The 19,427-nt window shown below is 40.6% G+C and overlaps 1 protein-coding gene across 1 annotated transcript in view; it reads left to right on the forward strand.

Annotated features, from left to right (window-relative positions):
* Window positions 1-12,845, forward strand: part of MET (MET proto-oncogene, receptor tyrosine kinase) — a 117,309-nt gene extending 104,464 nt beyond the window's left edge. Inside the window, exons 19-22 of the mRNA XM_007982678.3 lie at window positions 522-631; window positions 1,836-2,001; window positions 10,098-10,234; window positions 10,330-12,845. Of these exons, the coding sequence (XP_007980869.3) occupies window positions 522-631; window positions 1,836-2,001; window positions 10,098-10,234; window positions 10,330-10,540 (624 nt within the window). The 3' untranslated portion in view covers window positions 10,541-12,845. The remainder of the gene's footprint in view (window positions 1-521; window positions 632-1,835; window positions 2,002-10,097; window positions 10,235-10,329) is intronic.
* Window positions 12,846-19,427: the final 6,582 nt, after the last annotated feature.

Consider the following 19,427-nt stretch of genomic DNA (forward strand, 5'->3'; position numbering starts at 1 on the left):
AGAAGTAGCTGTAATTTATGAAAACAACTAGCCTGGTGTTTTGCATACAATAAATACTTAACAAATGGTTGATCTGTCAGTGGGGCACACTTTTCGTTGTTGTTGTTTTGTTTTTTGGTTTTGGAGACAAGGTCTCTGTCGCCCAGACTGGAGTGCAGGGGCACAGTCATAGTGCACTGCAGTATCCAACTCCTGGGCTCAAGTGATCCTCCCTCCTCAGGCTCCTAAGCAGCTGGGACTACACGTGCACACCACCACACCAGGCTAATTTTTTTGTGGATGGTGGATGGGAGTAAAGACAGGATCTCACTGTGTAGCCAAGGCTGATCTCAAAATCCTGGCCTCAGGCCATCCTCTCGCCTTGGCCTCTAAAAGTTCTGGAATTACAAGCTTGAGCCACCAAGCCCAAACTAATTTTTGAGACAAAATAATTTTTTATAAATAAACATTTCAGAATTCTAAGATCAAAATTAGAACAGTAGATGCTTAGTTTATGCTTTTCTAACTCTCTTTGATTGCAGAATCCAACTGTAAAAGATCTTATTGGCTTTGGTCTTCAAGTAGCCAAAGGCATGAAATATCTTGCAAGCAAAAAGTTTGTCCACAGAGACTTGGCTGCAAGAAACTGTATGTAAGTATTAGAATCTCTGTGCCCAGTCCAAATTAAGTGACAAGGAGGAATCTGTTTCCCACTGTTCAATGCTACTTAGGCTGTTTTCTCTTCTCATGCAAAAGTCCTTTATTTCTGTTACAATTTTAAATCGATGTGTAAGCCCTGGGGATGTGGGTGGGACTTTCAGACTTTATCCAACAGAGAATTTAAAAGGATTCTCCATAGGGGGTCTTAAACAGCTGTTGTGTACTTTTGCTTTTCTCAGTCCTTCCCTCCAGTAGCTCTCAATGTTGTGGTTTCACACTGCATTAGTGTTGGGGAGGGAGAACTTGATCTTCAACATTTGACAGTGAAAAGGAGAGGGCTGGGAACACAAATACCAACATATTGCAACTTCCCAAGAGTGGATTTGAAGCCTGCCTGCAGAAGCCCTACCAAAAATGGTATTTGGGAATGAATATACAAAGAACTTTATTTGTGTCTGGCTGCCTGGCTATATAATACAACAGTCAACAGTTTGTAATTGAGTTCATGTTTTCCCTTGCATAGCACTGATTCATGACTTATGGTATGCGTGAATGAAAGAGCTGTGCTATTAATTTCCTACCTTGGTTTTGGTCAATGTAACAACATAAAAGCCAGCTTAAACAGAGGATGCACAGCTCCAGATAGCGGAAATTGATTTTTGTTGAACTTTGCTGTTTTTCTTAGATGCTTCACTGTGTATCCTAGTTCTCTGTTACCTCAGTGGTGGGATATATGAGTTTTGTGTGCTAACCTAGCTCATTTAAGAATGAAAAAGTAAAGTATCAGTCCCCTGTCATGCTCTCCCATAAAACTGAGTATCGCTAATAAGTTGACAAGTGAAGACTGGTGATTGCTTGGGTAGTCAATTGGCGTACTCCCTTCAGCAACCAAAGTAAACCCAGAGGGGAGACAAACTTACTACTGCAGATCTACATTAAAGCAAAAAGGACTTTCTTACGCCATACAATTCATGATCTCTTTCCTCAGCCTGTTGAACTGGCAATGTCAATGTCAAGCATTTTTATTCAAGAATTCTATTGTAATTTAGTGTTAGTCAGTAGAGGCTAGATGAAGTATTTCCTTCAGAAGTTACGGATTTCAAATACTGAAGCCGCTTGTTTAATCTGTAGATATTCAGCATCATTGTAAATTATTCTGTTTCAACCACAGGTAATAATTTTTGTCCTTTCTGTAGGCTGGATGAAAAATTCACAGTCAAGGTTGCTGATTTTGGTCTTGCCAGAGACATGTATGATAAGGAATACTATAGTGTGCACAACAAAACAGGTGCAAAGCTGCCAGTGAAGTGGATGGCTTTGGAAAGTCTGCAAACTCAAAAGTTTACCACCAAGTCAGATGTGGTAATGTATTGGTTTCTCTGACTTTCTCCTCTTTTACTTTCATATCCAACTCTTTTTGAAATTTTATCACTACTTAATTTAAAAAAAAATTCAACACCACCAATTCGAGTTTTCTTCATATGTAAAAATGAACTTGTCCGATATGTACACATTGTATATTTTCATAAATTCACTCATTTATTCAAAAATATTTCTTGAGTGGGGCAACGTATTGGCTCATTAGGAAGCCCAGAGCTGAACCAGGCATGAACCCTGTCGGCCAAGAACTTTGGCTCTGAAGGGAAGAGATGAGATGGTCAACAATGACTGTGACACAGGTGGCCTGGAATGAGCCCTGATCCTCATAGCCCCAGGCGAGCAAGAATTCCACATCAAGAAGTCTGGAAGCTGTAACTGAGGCAGTCTAGCAGTGAGGGCATGATCCCTGGGCCTAGCTAGTAAAGTGACTTCCCTTATCTACAAAGGCCATCCTTCTTGCACAGAACCAGCCCTCAAAAGGCATGCACCTGAGTGCTGAGGCTGTGAGAAATACTCACCTGGGCAGCCAGATTCACCACATTCCCCTTTCACCCTAAGGAGAAGTGGCATTTGAATTTGGTTAAAGGATAGCAGGTTTGGAATTGGGCAGCTGGGCAATGGAAATACCGATCCACGTGTGGCAGAAGAGCAGGAAAGTATAAGCACCTGTAAAGTTCTGAGAAAACAATACTTAGTTGATTATTTGGCAAGAACAGAAAACACAGAGGGAAGTTATGAGAATAAACTGAGAAAAATATACTAGGTCATAGAGTTCCTTGAAAACCGAACTAGAGAGTATGGAATTTATTCTCTGGTAATGTGGAAACAAAACTGTAATCAGACTAGACTGCAATCTTTCATCATTGTATTAGTCCATTCTCACACTGCTATAAAGAAATACTGAGCCTGGGTAACTTATAAAAAGAGATTTAATTGGCTCACAGTTCTGCAGACTCTACAGGAAGCATGGCTGGGGAGGCCTCAGGGAGCTTTTACCTATAGCAGAAGGCAAAATAGGAGCAGGCATTTTACACGGCAGGAGCAGGACCAACAAGGCTGGGGGAGGTGCCACACACTTTTAAACAACCAGATCTCCTGAGAACTCTATCACAAGAACAGCACCAAAGGAAGAAATCTGCCCCCATGATCCAGTCACCTCCAACCACATCCCTGCCTCAGGATCGGGGATTACAATTTAACATGAGAGTTGGGTGGGAACACAGAGTCAAACTATATCATTCCGCCCTGGTTCCTCCCAAATTTCACATCCTTCTCCCATTTCAAAACACATTTATGCCTTCCCAACAGTCCCCCAAAGTCTTCATTCATTCCAGCATCAGCTAAAAAGTCCAAGTCTAAAGTCTCATCTGAGACAACGCAAGTCCCTTCTGCCTATAAGCCTGTAAAATCAAAAACAAGTTAGTTGCTTCCAAGATACAATGAGGGTACAGGCACTGGGTGAATTCTCCCATTCCAAATGGGAGAAATTGGCCAAAATATGCAAGTCCGAAACCCAGCAAGGCAGTTATTAAATCTTAAAGCTCCACAATTATTTTTTTGACTCCATGTCTCATATCCAGGGCACACCGATGCAAGGGATGGGCTCCCAAGGCCTTGGGCAGCTCTGCCCCTGTGGCTCTGCAGGGCTCAGCCCCATGGCTGCTTTCATCGGCTGGCACTGAGTGCCTGCAGCTTTTCCAGGCACATGGTGCGAGTTGTCGGTGGATCTGCCATTCTGGGGAATGGAAGATGGTGGCCCTCTTCTCACAGTCCCACCTGGCAATACCCCAGCACTGAGGGGAGGTCTCAGGGAACTTTTTACCCATGGCAGAAGGCAAAGCGGGAGCAGGCATCTTACATGGCAGGAGCAGGACCAACTTGGGAGAGGGGGCATCTTATATGGCAGGAACAGGACCAAGGTGGGGACAAGCTCTCACCAAGGGGAGAGGTGCCACACACTTTTAAACAACCAGATCTCCTTAGAACTTTATCGTGAGAATAGCACCAAAGGGAGAAATCTACCTCCATGATGCAGTTGCCTCCCACCAGGCCTCAGTTCCCACACTGGGGATTAAAATTCAAGACGAGATTTGAATGGGGACACAAATCCAAACCATACCAATCATTCTCTAAGATGACTTGAAAGGAAAAGAATGAGAGCCAGCTCTCTAGTATCTCTTCTTAAAAGGGCACGAATCCCAGCATGAAGGCCCACCCTCATGACCTTATCTAAACTGAATTACCTCTAAACGACCCCATCGTTAAACATTGTCACACTGTGGCTTAGAACTTCAACATATGAATTTCCGGGGAACACAATTCAGTCCATAGCAGGGGTCAAGGCTGGGAATATGCTTTTGAGAGTCCAAAAGCAATTATTCAATAGAACCTACATATACAAAGTGAAAGAGAAAAGCAGTGAGGTAAGGGACCCAGGAGCAGAGACCACCGTGAAAGTCAGAGGAAGAGAAATTTTCAAGGAGAAATTGGATGCTCAACAGAGCCAACTGCTACTCAGTACACTGGAAGGGTCTTGGAAGCTGAGTAACTTGAGTGCTTTGGCAGTCTAGAGTGTGCTGAGGAGCCCAGGTGTTGAACGGACTGGAGAGTACACTTATTCTATTCACATGTTGTAAGTCGGAGGACTGTGATGTCTAGAGGTAGAGAAACATTTGATGTTTCAGTCCTTGAGGATAACAACTAAAAAAGAAAAATGTGCAAACAAGGTAGTCAGAAAATAATGTTCACGGGGGACATGCACTTGAAGAGAAAGGGTTGGTAGCTTTTGAGAGATGGTGGGATAGAGATCTGAGTGTGACATGGGAAGCAAGAAGTCATCTCATCCACCTCTCTGTGAATCAGCAAGAGGGAAAGGTGTGGCCCCTATTGGCAAGAGTTTCAAAGAAATTGTGGCTTCAAGTGAAAGCTGAGTTTCAGTTCCTGTGAGGAGGTAGGGGAACTATTAGAGAATAAGTTGAGGTGACTGGGGGTTTGTTTTCAATAAGTAAGTAGGTCACAGGTCATGATGGAGGACCAGGACTTCAGCATGCATGAGACTGATAAGAGAAAGTGATAGTGCAGGGTAGAGCTTAATGCCTGGGATTTTGATCCTGAAAGATTCTGAAAGAGATGAAAGAAGTGGATGCTAGAGAGGGAGACTGGGGACATGTTAGTGACAGTGGCAGGTAAAGGCAAAAGATAGGGAGAATTAACCCATCCTCCAAGAACATGCTGTTCATTCAGACTTGAGTGTTAGTCTGTCATTAAGAGCCCGAGCCAACTCTTACAACTCAATAAGACTGTCTTAATCTGTTTTGTGCTGCTATACAACAACACCACAAATTGGGTGATTTATAATGAACAGAAATGTATTTGGCTCACAGTTCTGGAGGCCAGGAAGCCTAAGATCAACGGGGGCACATCTACTGAGGGTCTTCTTGCTGTGTCATAACATGGTGGAAGGCATCACACGGGTGTGAGAGAGTGCAAAAGAGAGCAAGAGGTGACCAGACTCTCTATTATAACAAACCCCCTTCCACAATAGTGAAGTAACTCCCAAGATAATGACATTAATCCACTCATGAGAGTAGAGCCTCATGACCTAATTCCCTCTTAAAGGTCCCTCCTCTGAACACTGTTGCATTGGGAGGGGATTAAGTGTCCAACACATGAACTTTGGGAGACACATTCAAACCATAGCAAAGGCAAAATTACTCAATTTTTTTAAGTAAGCAAAAGATTTGAATAGACATTTTACCAAAGAGATGTATGAATAGCTAGCTCATGAACACATGAAATGAAACATATGCCCACATAAAGATTTGTACATGAATGATCGCAGTAGTTCTCTTCATAATAGCCAAAAGCCAGAAGCAATCTTAATGTCCATCAACTGGTGAATGGATAAACAAAATGTGTTGTGTCCATACAGTGGACTAAACCATTCATCAACATAAAGGAATTACTGATGCCTACTACAGTATGATAAACCTCAGAAACATTGTTAAGTGAAAAAAGGCAGATAAAAAAATTACATGTTGAATGATTCCATTTATATGAAATTTCTAGAAAGAGGCAGAACTATAGAGTCAGAAAACAAATCAGTGGTTGCTTGGGGCCAAGAGAAGGAGTGAAGATAAACCACAAATGGGCATGAGAGAATTTTCTGGAATGTTGAGATGACCTAAAACTGGACTGTGATGATATGATAGCTGCACATCTGTATAAATTTACTAAACATCATTTAATCACTTTAATTTACTAAACATCACCAATCACTTAAAATTGGTGAATTTTATGATCTATAAATTATACCTCAAAAAAGCTGATTTATAAAAAAGAGCCTGATGAAATTTTGGATGTTTACGGCAAGTGTTGGGATTCTAAGCTTCTTGACAGCCACATACACACAACAATACCGCCACCTCGCCAACAAACACACACAGACAGCAAGAGGCCAAGGCTTCCCCCATAGCCACAGTCACTCAGATACTTGACTGGAAATTTACGTAGGTTTTTGTGGATAGGATAGTGCTATTTCTCTCTCGCTCTCATCGAAAGACACTATGTTGTGCTACATAAAGGCTGAAGCTAAATAATCTGTACGTAATGCTGCTTTGGGAAATGGTTACTGACTGCGTGGATAAATTTGCACAGTGTTTTACTTCCAGGACAGCAGAATCTTGAATGTTGACATGGAACATTTCCAAAAGCATGTAATGAGCTGTGTGTATGTTGAAACCTATGACCAAAAACTTGCCTGCTTGTAGATTGGGTTTTCTTTCTAGAAAATGCCAAAATGGAGTTTGGCTAAAGTCTGAATACTCTCTAAGTCCATTCAAACAAAATCGGAGTGTCACTACACTTGAAATCACTCACACCCTCCTCTGATCCCTTTTGCAATGGGTGTTACAATTGTATTACACATTGTTTCACACTTAATACAAGTTCTTCCATTAAACTGTGTATTGACTTCCTTGTTCTCAGCTCTTACCTGCCTCATCTTTCTGAAGCATTTAACATTATCGTAATGCTCATTTTTCTTGAAATTTCCTCTTCCTTTGGTTTCTGGGACACTGAGCCTTCTGGTGTTCCTCCTGCTTCTAGGTTGTTTTCTTATCCTCAATGGCTTCTCTTCCTTCTCTCTTCCTTCTCTCAGATGTAGCTGTCTCCCTGGACATCCTCCACCAACAATTGGAACCATTCCCATCAATAACCACCTTTGATTCTCTCTACTTGGATGTCATCATCAATGTCACAAATTTACCACGTTCAAAATCAAATTCTTTCCTGCCAAACCCTCAATTTCTCACCTCCTGGCTTCGATTAATGGCATCACCATTGTGTAATCTACCCACTCATCATTCTTTTTAGTGTTCAGTTCTTCAAGTTTTGACAAAGGCATGCAGTTGTGTAACCACCACTCCAACTAGCAGGACATAGAACGGTTTCATCATCCCAGAAAATTTCCTTATGCTCCTTTGTAGTCAACCTCTACCCTATTTCCAGGACCTGAAAATCAGAAAATCAGATTTATTTTCTGTCTCTAGAGTTTTACTTTTTCTAAAATGTCATATAAATGGAATCATGCAGTCAGTAGTCTTATGAGTCTGTCTCCTTTTACTTCGCATATTACATTTGAAAGCCATCCATGTTGTTGTATCAGTAGTAGCAATGTATCAGTAATCCATTCCTTTTTTATTGTGGCAAAAAAAAATACATAAAATTTACCATCTGAACCATTTTTATTTTATTTTAAGTTCCAGGGTACATGTGCAAGATGTGCAGATCTGTTACATAGGTAAACGTGTGCCATGGTGGTTTGCTGCACCTATCAACCCATCCCCTAGGTATTAAGCTCGGCATGCATTAGTGCTGGGATTACGGACGTGAACCACCTTGTCCTGCCCTGCCTAACCCACTTTGAACATTTAAAAACCTCCACAGCACAGACCCATTTCAATCTTATGGGTTCCTAATCTCTTCCCCTACTCCAACATATCAAGCAACGTGAACTATTATACTTATGGTTTAATAAGAACACATACGCAACCAGGCATGGTGGATCATGCCTGTAATCCTAGCACTTTGGGAGGCAGAGGAGGGTGGATCACCTGAGGTCAGGAGTTCGAGACCAGCCTGGCCAATATGGCAAAACCCCTTCTCTACTAAAAATACAAAAACTAGCTGGGCGTGGTGGTGGGCTCCTATAATCCCAGCTACTCAGGAGGCTGAGGCAGGAGAGTCGCTTGAACCCGGGAGGAAGAGGTTGCAGTGCACCAAGATTGCACCACTTTACTCCAGCCTGGGCAAAAGAGCAAAACTCCATCTCAAAAAAAGAAAGAAAGAAAGAAAGAACACATATGTACTCTTACAACTGGCCCCACCCCCTCCCTCCAAAACTGTCTCTCTGCCCTCATATCACCTGCACCTATAAAACAAAGTCTCCCTGTTCCTCAAGACCCACCTTACTGTCACTCTTTTCCTGCAGCCTTTCTCAGTACCCTACTATTATCTCTTTGACTTTTGGCAACCTTTGTACCTCTTTGATGTTACTGCTCTATATTACAGCTATTATCTTATTGTCCTGTGTGACAGTTACCTGCACAATTCTGTTAACCCTGTTCATTCAGCCCTGGGACCTATCTAGTAACATGAACAGTACCCTACTCGTATGTGATCAAGGGTCAATTGATACTTGTTAAATTGATTTTAAATATTAGTGCATATTCTGGGACTTGAAAGTTAACACGATGATGTTGTCAGAAGTGATTGCTAAGATTTTCAGGCTTTGAAAACTTCTGTTTTGCAAAGCTGAATTAGACAGCAAAGTCCCGTAGCTCCCTTCTGGCAAGGGGTTTGAGTTTTCTGTTGAGATCAAGGCAGTCAGCAGCCTTCAAGGGTTCTTGCACTTGGGCAAAGAAGTCATTAATGGAAATTCGTATCAGCAATTACAGCATCTACCTCATTTCTTTCTTTCAGTCGCAGTGTTCAAAGGCAGGCTTCATTCTCCTTCTTGCTAGGTACTACAAGCTACACTTGCCTCTCAGTTTTATGTTTTGTTACTCCAGCTGTCTGGTGTGGATTTTCCTTCTGCTCCAAGCTTCCTTCATTTCTTCCTCCTTATGTTTCCTACTCTTAGAGTGGCCTGGAAGTGTTGCTGGGCAAGAACTGTCCCCCAGGTCCTCTCCACAGGGGCAGCCTCAGGCCATGCTGACTCTCCTAGTGTCATTCTTGTGTGGGCACATGTCCGGGGGAGATAATATGTATGACCTGGTGTATCCTGAGCACAGTGTTTTAAATCAAGAAATTGCATGTTTAGTGAAGTTCAGTAGACCAAACAAGACCTAAGGGTCAGGAACTCTTAAATGTTTATCCCATTGTGGATTCAGATGTATTGGGGAATTTTAGCAAGTCATTTAACCTTTCCGTGTCCCTGTGATCTTCCTATATAGTACTGATATGGCTATTTTATAAGAATCTAGTACTTTGACATTTTCATGTGACAGTTTTATTGAAATTAATTTTCAATAGAGAGACGTGTTTCCTTGCAGTTTTATTATTTCTGATTTTTAATATGGATTTTTACTTATGCAGATTTAGATCTTCCCTTTTAATATTAACCTTTCAATGTGGTTACATTTCTTAAAGAGTACTTAGGTTCATTTTGAAGTCACACAAATTCATATTTTGGGAGGCTTTCTTCTTCTTTTACAAGTAATTTACAATCGTAGCGAAGCTATCGGAAAAGAAAAGGGTAGAAACATGTTAGTGCTTTGAAACTGCAGGAGAGAATTTGGAAGAGGCATTTCTGCTAACTAAAGATGGAATCTTCGTCATCATGTGGACTTCAGATATTCTTTTTGAAAACTTTACATTTATTTATAATCTAAACCTTACCTGTTTAAACAAGTCATGAAATGTATAACTTAATAATTGCCTTTAAGAAAATTGTTGCCCAAAACAGAAACCATATTGAGTATGTAAAGCCAAGTTTAGTTACCAAGACCTCCTGATTTCCTTTCGTATTTCTATGGTCGCATCTCTCACCTGGACTGTCCTGTTTCTTGTTTTACTAGTGGTCCTTTGGCGTGCTCCTCTGGGAGCTCATGACAAGAGGAGCCCCACCCTATCCTGACGTGAACACCTTTGATATAACTGTTTACTTGTTGCAAGGGAGAAGGCTCCTACAACCCGAATACTGCCCAGACCCCTTGTAAGTAGTCTTTCTGTACCTCTTACATTCTTTACTTTTACAGAAATGCCTGCCTTCAAAGGGTCTCTTACAGCATTTCTTTCTTTTTGAAACAGATATGAAGTAATGCTAAAATGCTGGCACCCTAAAGCAGAAATGCGCCCATCCTTTTCTGAACTGGTGTCCCGGATATCAGCGATCTTCTCTACTTTCATTGGGGAGCACTACGTCCATGTAAACGCTACTTATGTGAACGTAAAATGCGTCGCTCCATATCCTTCTCTGTTGTCATCAGAAGATAACGCTGATGATGAGGTGGACACATGACCAGCCTCCTTCTGGGAGACATCATAGCGCTAGTAATACGTCAAAGCAACAGTCCACACTTTGTCCAATGGTTTTTTCACTGCCTGACCTTTAAAAGGCCATCGATATTCTTTGCTCTTGCCAAAATTGCACTATTATAGGACTTGTATTGTTATTTAAATTACTGGATTCTAAGGAATTTCTTATCTGATAGAGCATCAGAACCAGAGGCTTGGTCCCACAGGCCACCGACCAACAGCCCGCAGCCGTTCTGACAACACTCCTATCATATTGGAGTCCCAAAACTTGAATTCTGGGTTGAATTCTTTAAAAATCAGGTGCCACTTGACTTCATACAGGAATCTGAAGCAGTGAATTTTGAGGGCTTCTTGATCACAGAAAACTCAGAAGAGATAGTAATGTTCAGAACAGGCGTGGCAGCCCCAGAACAGGCCACTCATTTAGAATTCTACTGTTTCAAAAAACTTTTGTGTGTTGTATGGTCAATAACATTTTTCATTACTGATGGTGTCATTCACCCATTAGATAAACATTCCCTTTTAAATTTTCGTTTGTTTGTTTTTTGAGACAAGGTCTCGCTCTGTTGCCGGGGCTGGAGTGCAGTGGCATGATCATAGCACACTGCAACCTCCACCTCCCAGGCTCAAGCCTCCCAAATAGCTGGGACTACAGGCACACACCGCCATCCCCGGCTAATATTTGTATTTTTGTAGAGACGGGGTTTTGCCATGTTGCCAAGGCTGGTTTCAAACTCCTGGACTCAAGAAATCCACCCACCTCAGCCTCCCAAAGTGCTAGGATTACAGGCATGAGCCACTGCACCCAGCCCTTTTAAATTTTTGTATAGACATTCCTTTGGTTGGAAGAATATTTATAGGCAATACAGTCAAAGTTTCAAAATAGCATCACACAAAATGTGCTTATAAATGAACAGGATGTATTGTACATAGATGACATTGAGAAGATTTGTATGAAATAATTTAGTCATCACGAAATATTTAGTTGTCATATAAAAACCCACTGTTCGAGAATGATGCTACTCTGATCTAATGAATGTGAACATGTAGATGTTTTGTGCGTATTTTTTTAAATGACGACTCAAAATAAGACAAGTAATTTGTTGATAAATATTTTTAAAAGTAAGTCAGCATGTTTGTAAAGCAGGATACATCTTACTAAAAGGTTCATTGGTTCCAATCACAGCTCATAGGTAGAGCAAAGAAAGGGTGGATGGATTGAAAAGATTAGCCTCTGTCTCGGTGTCAGCTTCCCACCTCACAAGCAATTGGAAACAAAACTTTTGGGGAGTTTTATTTTGCATTAGCGTGTGTTTTGTGTTAAGCAAAACATACTTTAGAAACAAACAAATGAAAAAGGCAATTGAAACTCCCAGCTATTTCACCTGGATGGAATAGCCACCCTGAGCAGGACTTTGTGATGTTTCATTCTGTGGAATTTTGTGCTTACTACTGTATAGTGCATGTGGTGTAGGTTACTCTAACTGGTTTTGTCAATGTAAACATTTAAAGTGTTATATTTTTATAAAAATGTTTATTTTTAATGACATGAGAAAAATTTTGTTAGGCCACAAAAACACTGCACTGTGAATATTTGAGAAGAGGTATGTCAGACTGGGATTAATGACAGCATGAGTTTCAATGACTGTAAATTGCGATAAGGAAATGTACTGATTGCCAATACACCCCACCCTCATTACATCATCAGGACTTGAAGCCAAGGGTTAACCCAGCAAGCTACAAAGAGGGTGTGTCACACTGAAACTCAATGGTTGAGTTTGGCTGTTGTTGCAGGAAAGTGATTATAACTAAAAGCTCTCTGATAACGCGGAGACTTACCAGAAGACACAAGGAATCGTACTGAAGAGCTATTACAATCCAAATATTGCCATTTCATAGATGTAACAAGTAATACTAATTCACAGAGTATTGTAAATGGTGGATGACAAAAGAAAATCTGCTCTGTGGAAGGAAAGAACTATCTCTACCAGGGTCAAGAGAATGAACACATCAAGAACAGAAAGAACTCGGGAAAACATCCCATCAACAGGACTACCCACTTGTATATACATTCTTGAGAACACTGCAATGTGAAAATCATGTTTGCTATTTATAAACTTGTCCTTAGATTAATGTGTCTGGACAGATTGTGGGAGTAAGTGATTCTTCTAAGAATTAGATACTTATCACTGCCTATACCTGCAGCTGAACTGAATGGTACTTTGTATGTTAATAGTTGTTGTTCTGATAAATCATGCAATTAAAATAAAGTGATGCAACATCTTGTATACTGATAGTTGGTTATTGCCAGTCATGCTTGATTATCTACATTTGCATAATGATAGAGGAAGCCTAAGATTGATTTCACCTGGCTGCATGGAGCTCATCCATATAGGAGAGCCTTAGTCAAGTGAATGCTGAGGAAGTAGTAAAACAACATGCATCCCCGAATCTCAGGAAGTCTCTGTCTTTCCAAGGGTTTGGTCTAAGTTGCTGATTACCTGCATTTTTCTGACGATCTTTCAACTGCTAGAGCACCTGGTTCCTGTTTAATCACGGTGCTCTTCTCCAGCAAGGTGTGTCCTTAGACTAGAAGACACAAAAATGGAGCAGCAGCCCCACCCTTGGCACACAGATACCTAGGTGTGGGTTGGAGGGAGAGGCCTTGCCCCATCAAAACTACTCTTTGTCTATACAGGTGCCCACCCTTTTACCCCCAGTTACCAGAGAAATTACCTTCAGGTTATCTCCATGTATATTCTTGTAATGGTAAGGGAATTCAAAGGTGATGATTTCAGCTATCTAAGAATTGTGTGACACTTTGGGGAAATCTAATTTTTAAAAAACCCAATTTAAAAGAATGCCTACAAAATACAGTGGAGACTGATTCTTAACTGGGAGATAATTCAGTCCCCACTCACGACCAAACTCTCCTACTCAAAAGATGCATTTCCACAGGAAGTTCATTTCAACTCTCTCTCATAAGGACAAGAACCTGTCACCTTTACATCTCTAGAATCCAGCACTTAGTAGATTCTCAAATAATTGCTGAACCGAAACAGCATTTTCTTATTCCCCATCACTTTATTTATTTATTTATTTATTTATGAGACAGGGTCCCACTCTGCCCCACCCCCCCCCCACTCCCCCGCCTGGAGTGCAGGGGCATGATCTTGGCTCACTGCAACCTCCACCTCCTGGGTTCAAGCCATTCTCCTGCCTCAGCCTCCTGAGTAGCTGGAATTACAGGCACATGCCATCACGCCGAGCTGATTTTTGTATTTTTTGTAGAGACAGGGTTTCGCCATGTTGGCCAGGCTAGTCTCAAACTCCTGGACTCAAGTGATCCACCTGCTTCAGCCCTCCAAAGTGCTGGGATTACAGGCGTGAGCCACCACACCCAGCCTACTTTAAACTACCAGGGATAGTTATTGCCTATGTAGCTCCCATGATGTTTGGAGAACACTGATATGGAGAAGGCAGACTTTTCTGGGGAAAGAGAAATAGAAAGATAGACCTTTACAAAGTTTGGCTTGGTGTTACGCATTTTTAATTATCACAGGGTTTTCGCTTCACCATATAAGCATCAATTATATTTTTGCTCTCTGACCTACACAGTGGATTCTGTCTTTAAAGAAATAGGGAGAAGGGATATATAACATGTAGAAATACATCAAATGCTTGAATGCTGACATCTGGCATTGTTAATCTACCTGATTTAGTTCAGGAAATGAGTTAGCATTATATAAAAGAAATTAATTAGTATTTTATTTAACAAATATTCATCAAGCACCTATGTATGTCAGACACTGCTAGGTAATGGGGATATAAAAATAAACAGTCCCTCTCACCCCAAGGAATTTGATGAAACAGACAGACAAAATTACATAATTAATGAATATTAGAATTATTCACTTCTTAGATTTGTAAGTTGTCTTGAAGAGGCATCACAGTTTAAACATATACAAAGTGCAGGCTCCTGGGCAACAGACCAAGCCCTGACTCAGGTTGGGCAACATATTGCACTTCTCTAAACCTGTGTTCTCATCTGTCAAATACGTTAATCATGGTTACCCCCACAAAGTTGTTTGAGAACTTTAAAAAAAGTGTATAAAGGCACCTGGCACACCATAGTTGCTCAATTATCATAATATCATTATTATCTTTAGTCTTAGACAATAAAAGCCCATGTATAGGTAACCTTAGTTGGCTAAAGCGAAATGAGGCTAGGAGGGGCATTACAGATGTTTAAATCCAAATTCTTACCCCATTCTTTTTGTCTTTGTTTGTTTTAGTTTGTTGTTGTTGTTTTGTTTTGTTGGGTTTTTTGTTTTTTGGGGTTTTTTTTGAGACAGAGTCTCGTTCTGTTGCCCAGGCTGGAGTGCAGTGGCATGATCTTTGCTCACTGCAACCTCCACCTACTGGGTTCAAGTGATTCTCCTGCCTCAGCCTCCTGAGTAGCTGGGATTAGAGGTGTCCGTCACCACACGAGCTAATTTTTGTATTTTTAGTAGAAACGGGATTTCACCATGTTGGCCAGGCTGGTCTTGAACTCCTGACCTCAGGTGATCTGCCCGCCTCAGCCTCCCAAAGTTCTGGGATTTTAGGCATGAGCCACCATGCCCAGCCAACTTCTTACCCCATTCTTCACCTCACACCTGCTTTATATACAGTAGAAACAGCTATGATTCTGCCTCATCCTGAGCATTGATATGACAGTGAGGGTGAGAGAGGAGAAAGGTGACAAGACAGTGGCACTGGCAAGGGAACTCCCTCACTTCTTTCTCTGCACTCCCCACTATCATTCTAATCACTTCTCCTATGACAGGTTCCTTTTTTCTGTTTTAGCCTTTAGACCTGGAATACACAACAGACATGGAAGAGAACATTCTGTCTAAATGACAGGCAGGTTGCATGAAGGTGCAAGAATAAGACCATAGTCTTCAGTATTGGTGTCTAGAAATTATTATGGTTCCTTATTTTTGCTCAAATGTTAATAGATGGTTAATGATCATTCAGGTTGAAGAAAACGTAAACTAAGTAGAGTGTTGTTTTAGTTATGTGCTATGTGTTCGGAAGACAAGGAATACATGACTGGACACACATAGCAAATTACACAGGCACATATGACTCACTGTTGTAGCACTTCAGACAGTTTCAAGACACAGAGAGGTATGCAGACGTTATGCCCCAAAGGAAGAAATGCTTATTGCTGTTTTTCTTTTTCATATTTGAGGGGTTCTTTCAGGACTATCTCAATTCCTTATCTATCAAAGAATTGGAAAGAACTTCAGTCATAAACCAATGAAATATTTCAGTTGGTGAATTGAAGGTAATAAAATGGATGGTTGCCCAAACTGTCCTTTGCTGTAAATTATTCCAGAGATCTAGATTACGTCAGCCAAAGATATTGATCACAATGCTGAGAGGTTTATAACTACTATTGACTTACTATGTGACCCCGGGGCAGAAATCTAGGAAAATTGCAAAAGCATATCTACTGTAATGAAAAGCCCATCATTAATAGGACTTACTATCTTGTCATCCAACTGGTACTATGTTGGCTTCAAGGCAAATATTTAACAAACATTTGAAACCGAAAGCACTTCTGTCTTCTCCCTTTTATCTTCCATTGATGTTCCCGAGCTATTCTGATGAATGCATTTTTCTTCTTATCAATAAAACATGTAGGTTAAAATAAGTAAATATATTTATAATTATTAGTGTATATAAATTAGCATCCAAATATTCAAATAGCTCCTACTCCTTTATCATTACTCTCATTATTTTAATAAAGAGTTAGCTCCTCATATAGACCAGTTTAGAACAGGGCTGAAGTCCAATTCTCCTGGGTAGTTAAACCCTAACTGTTCAAGCATTCTGAAAACTAGTTACTCTTTTTTTTTTTTTTTGAGGTGGAATCTCTCTCTGTCATCCAGGCTGGAGTGCAGTGGTGCGATCTCAGCTCACTGCAACCTCCACCTCCTGGGTTCAAGTGATTCTCCTGCCTCAACCTCCCAAGTAGCAGGAATTAACAGGCATGCATCACCACACCCAGCTAATTTTTGTATTTTCAATACAGATGAGGTTTATCCGTGTTGGCCAGGCCGACCTCCAGTTCCTGGCCTCAAGTGATCCGCTCACCTCAGCCTTCCAAAGTGCTGGGATTACAGGTATGAGCCACCAACCCGGTGGAAAGCTAGGTACTCTTAGAGAAGCAATTCTGAGATGAAAATGGCCATATTTAGGATGCATAAACAGAAATCTCTGATTTAAATTAACTACTAATTTAACGTTATTTTCGAAGCACTGGGCCCAGATTACAATGAGAATTAATTCTTATTCCTTTCTTGAAAAGAAGCCCTTTGTCTTTGTGCATTCAATTTTTCACTGTCACATGAGTACATTCTTTTCACCACATGAGTTCCAGGCTGGCAGAAACATCCACTAATCCTTAGACCTCTTGGCTGGAACGACAAAAATGCATAAAATCTTACCAGGCCAAAAGAGATCAACTTTAAAAATCTTTGGCATCCAAACATGTCAGAACTGTTTTTCACTGGTTCTCCAAACCATTTGTATTGTTCATTTATGGTCCAGGGGATCTGTAATGTCAGTTCCTACTTTTATTGGGCAGCCTGGAATTTTTAAGCACCATATTTCATTTACCTTCCTTGGATGTTTATAATTTTCACCGCTGTTTTTACGAGTTTTCTTCTCTATGTCTCTAAGCCTAAGTGTGGAGATGTGGTAATAGACAGGCCGCTCTTTGCCAATCAAAGCCCTCACTTTGACGTTGGCCACTTTGTTCCTGTGACATCTGCTCCTTCCATTATAGACAAACTGGGGCTTTCCTTCTGCAGAACTGTGACTAAACAACCACCATATTCATCAGTGGCAACAATTCTTGTAAACAAGAAACGCTGAATTCAGAGGCTTTGTGAAATCCTGCCCCCAAGAGGCCACATGTCTAAAGTCAGTCAGGTGGTCCTCAGAAATGATTTTAGAAGTCTCAGTAAAGAAAAATTACAGAGACACTCAGATATCCTAGTGTGATACTGTTGCAAAACTTTTCCTAATTTTTTGTTAAGCTGTGAGAAAGGGCCTATGGAAACACCTGGATGAAGAAGCAGCAAATCACCATCCCAAAAGCACTAAGAAACATAGTTCAGAAAGGAAATATGTAGCATTAAAACAACATAGATGCATTTTTGAAAACAAATTTAATTGAGAAAAATAGTAATGACAACAATAATGATCTAATCCCAGGACATGTCACGGGAATTAATGACTGCCTAAAAGCAAATGGTCTAAGGTAATGCTCTCAGGAATTAGTCTTGCTTAATGAACTGCTATTGGTTTAGTAAACGAATGCTTACAGTGACAGAAAGTAAAAAATCAGGGCTGCCATTATGGAGTCTGGTTGATTCAAAGGGGGGTGGGGGGAGAAGCTAATGCAAAAAAAAAAAAATGCATCATTTGCTGCTCTTACTCAATTTTTTAAATTCGTTTGTCGTTCACAAATTATAGATCCTTTATTATTTTCTTCTTTCATATATCTCTATGTACTTTTACTTTTGTACTTTTGTACTTTTACTCTAACGATATGTTTACTTATGCATTGTTTTACTGACAGAGAAGTAATCTGGTAATACAAATTCAACTCCCTCTAGTGCAGGCCTATCAAAGATCTAACATTACGTTTGCCTCGAATCGTTTTATTTTAAATACTGTGATCTGAAGAAAATGTGGATCCTTGGCCGGGTGCAGTGGCTCACACTGTTATCCCAGCACTTTTGGGAGGACGAGGCGGGTGAATCACCTGAGGTCAGGAGTCTGGCCAACATGGTGAAACCCCATCTCCTACTAAAATACAAAAATTGGCTGGGCGTGGTGGCGGGTGCCTGTAATCCCAGCTAGTCAGGAGTCTGAGGCATGAGAATCGCTTGAACCCAGGAGACGGAGGATGCAGTGAGCCAAGATCACACCGCTGCACTCCAGCCTGGGCTACAGAGTGAGACTTTGTTTCAAAAAAAAAAAAAAGTGGATCTTCCACGTGGGCTTTAGAATACTGCTTCAAAATTATACTTCACTTAGAACTTATTACTCAACATCTTATTTCAAGATTATTCTAACAACTGACTTCTTGATTCTACCTCTCCGTATTGCCTCTGCCTTATATCCCAAAAGAGCTACCAAAATTATATATCTGCTCACTTCACTTTAATGCTTAAAAAACCTATGCCCATTCCTAGATGTTCCCTGAGCAGATCCTTTGTTGTTTCGTTTTGTTTATTTTTATCATAAAATGTATTTTTGAGGAAAAAATTTTAAACTGGACAAAAAGCTATAAAGTGAACAGGAAATATCCTCCGACCACTTTCTCTCCCGCTTCATCCTCACTCCCCACGAGTAGCCAATATTAACGCACTTTTCCAGAAATGTTCCATTCTGCATCAGTGGAACTAAACTAAACCAGACACTCTACTACATCCTTCAATAGCCTTTGTCTTATTGACCGGACTATGACTCAGCACACCCTTCCCCAGTCAAGAAGATTGTTCTTCTACCTCTGTGACTTTGAACTCCCAACAGAAATTTCCCCCTTTGGGGTATGAGCCATATAAACAGGGCTAGACCAAGCTCTGGAAACTGCTCCCTCCCCCACTGACGTATAATTTGGTATTACTTCAAACCAGTATCCTTTACATTTGTTTTGCTCGACTTTTATTTAAATGGAGAGATTAAAATGATTTTCTCTTAATAAAAGAAATTAAAGAAACAGATTCACTTGTTTCTATTTGCCAAAGCAGAATAAATATATTTTTAATCAACAAAATAGTATGCTTTTCTAAAATTCTAGTTCTGTT

The sequence above is a fragment of the Chlorocebus sabaeus genome, chromosome 21 (assembly GCF_047675955.1).
Source record: "Chlorocebus sabaeus isolate Y175 chromosome 21, mChlSab1.0.hap1, whole genome shotgun sequence".
Classification (NCBI taxonomy): Eukaryota; Metazoa; Chordata; class Mammalia; order Primates; family Cercopithecidae; genus Chlorocebus; species Chlorocebus sabaeus.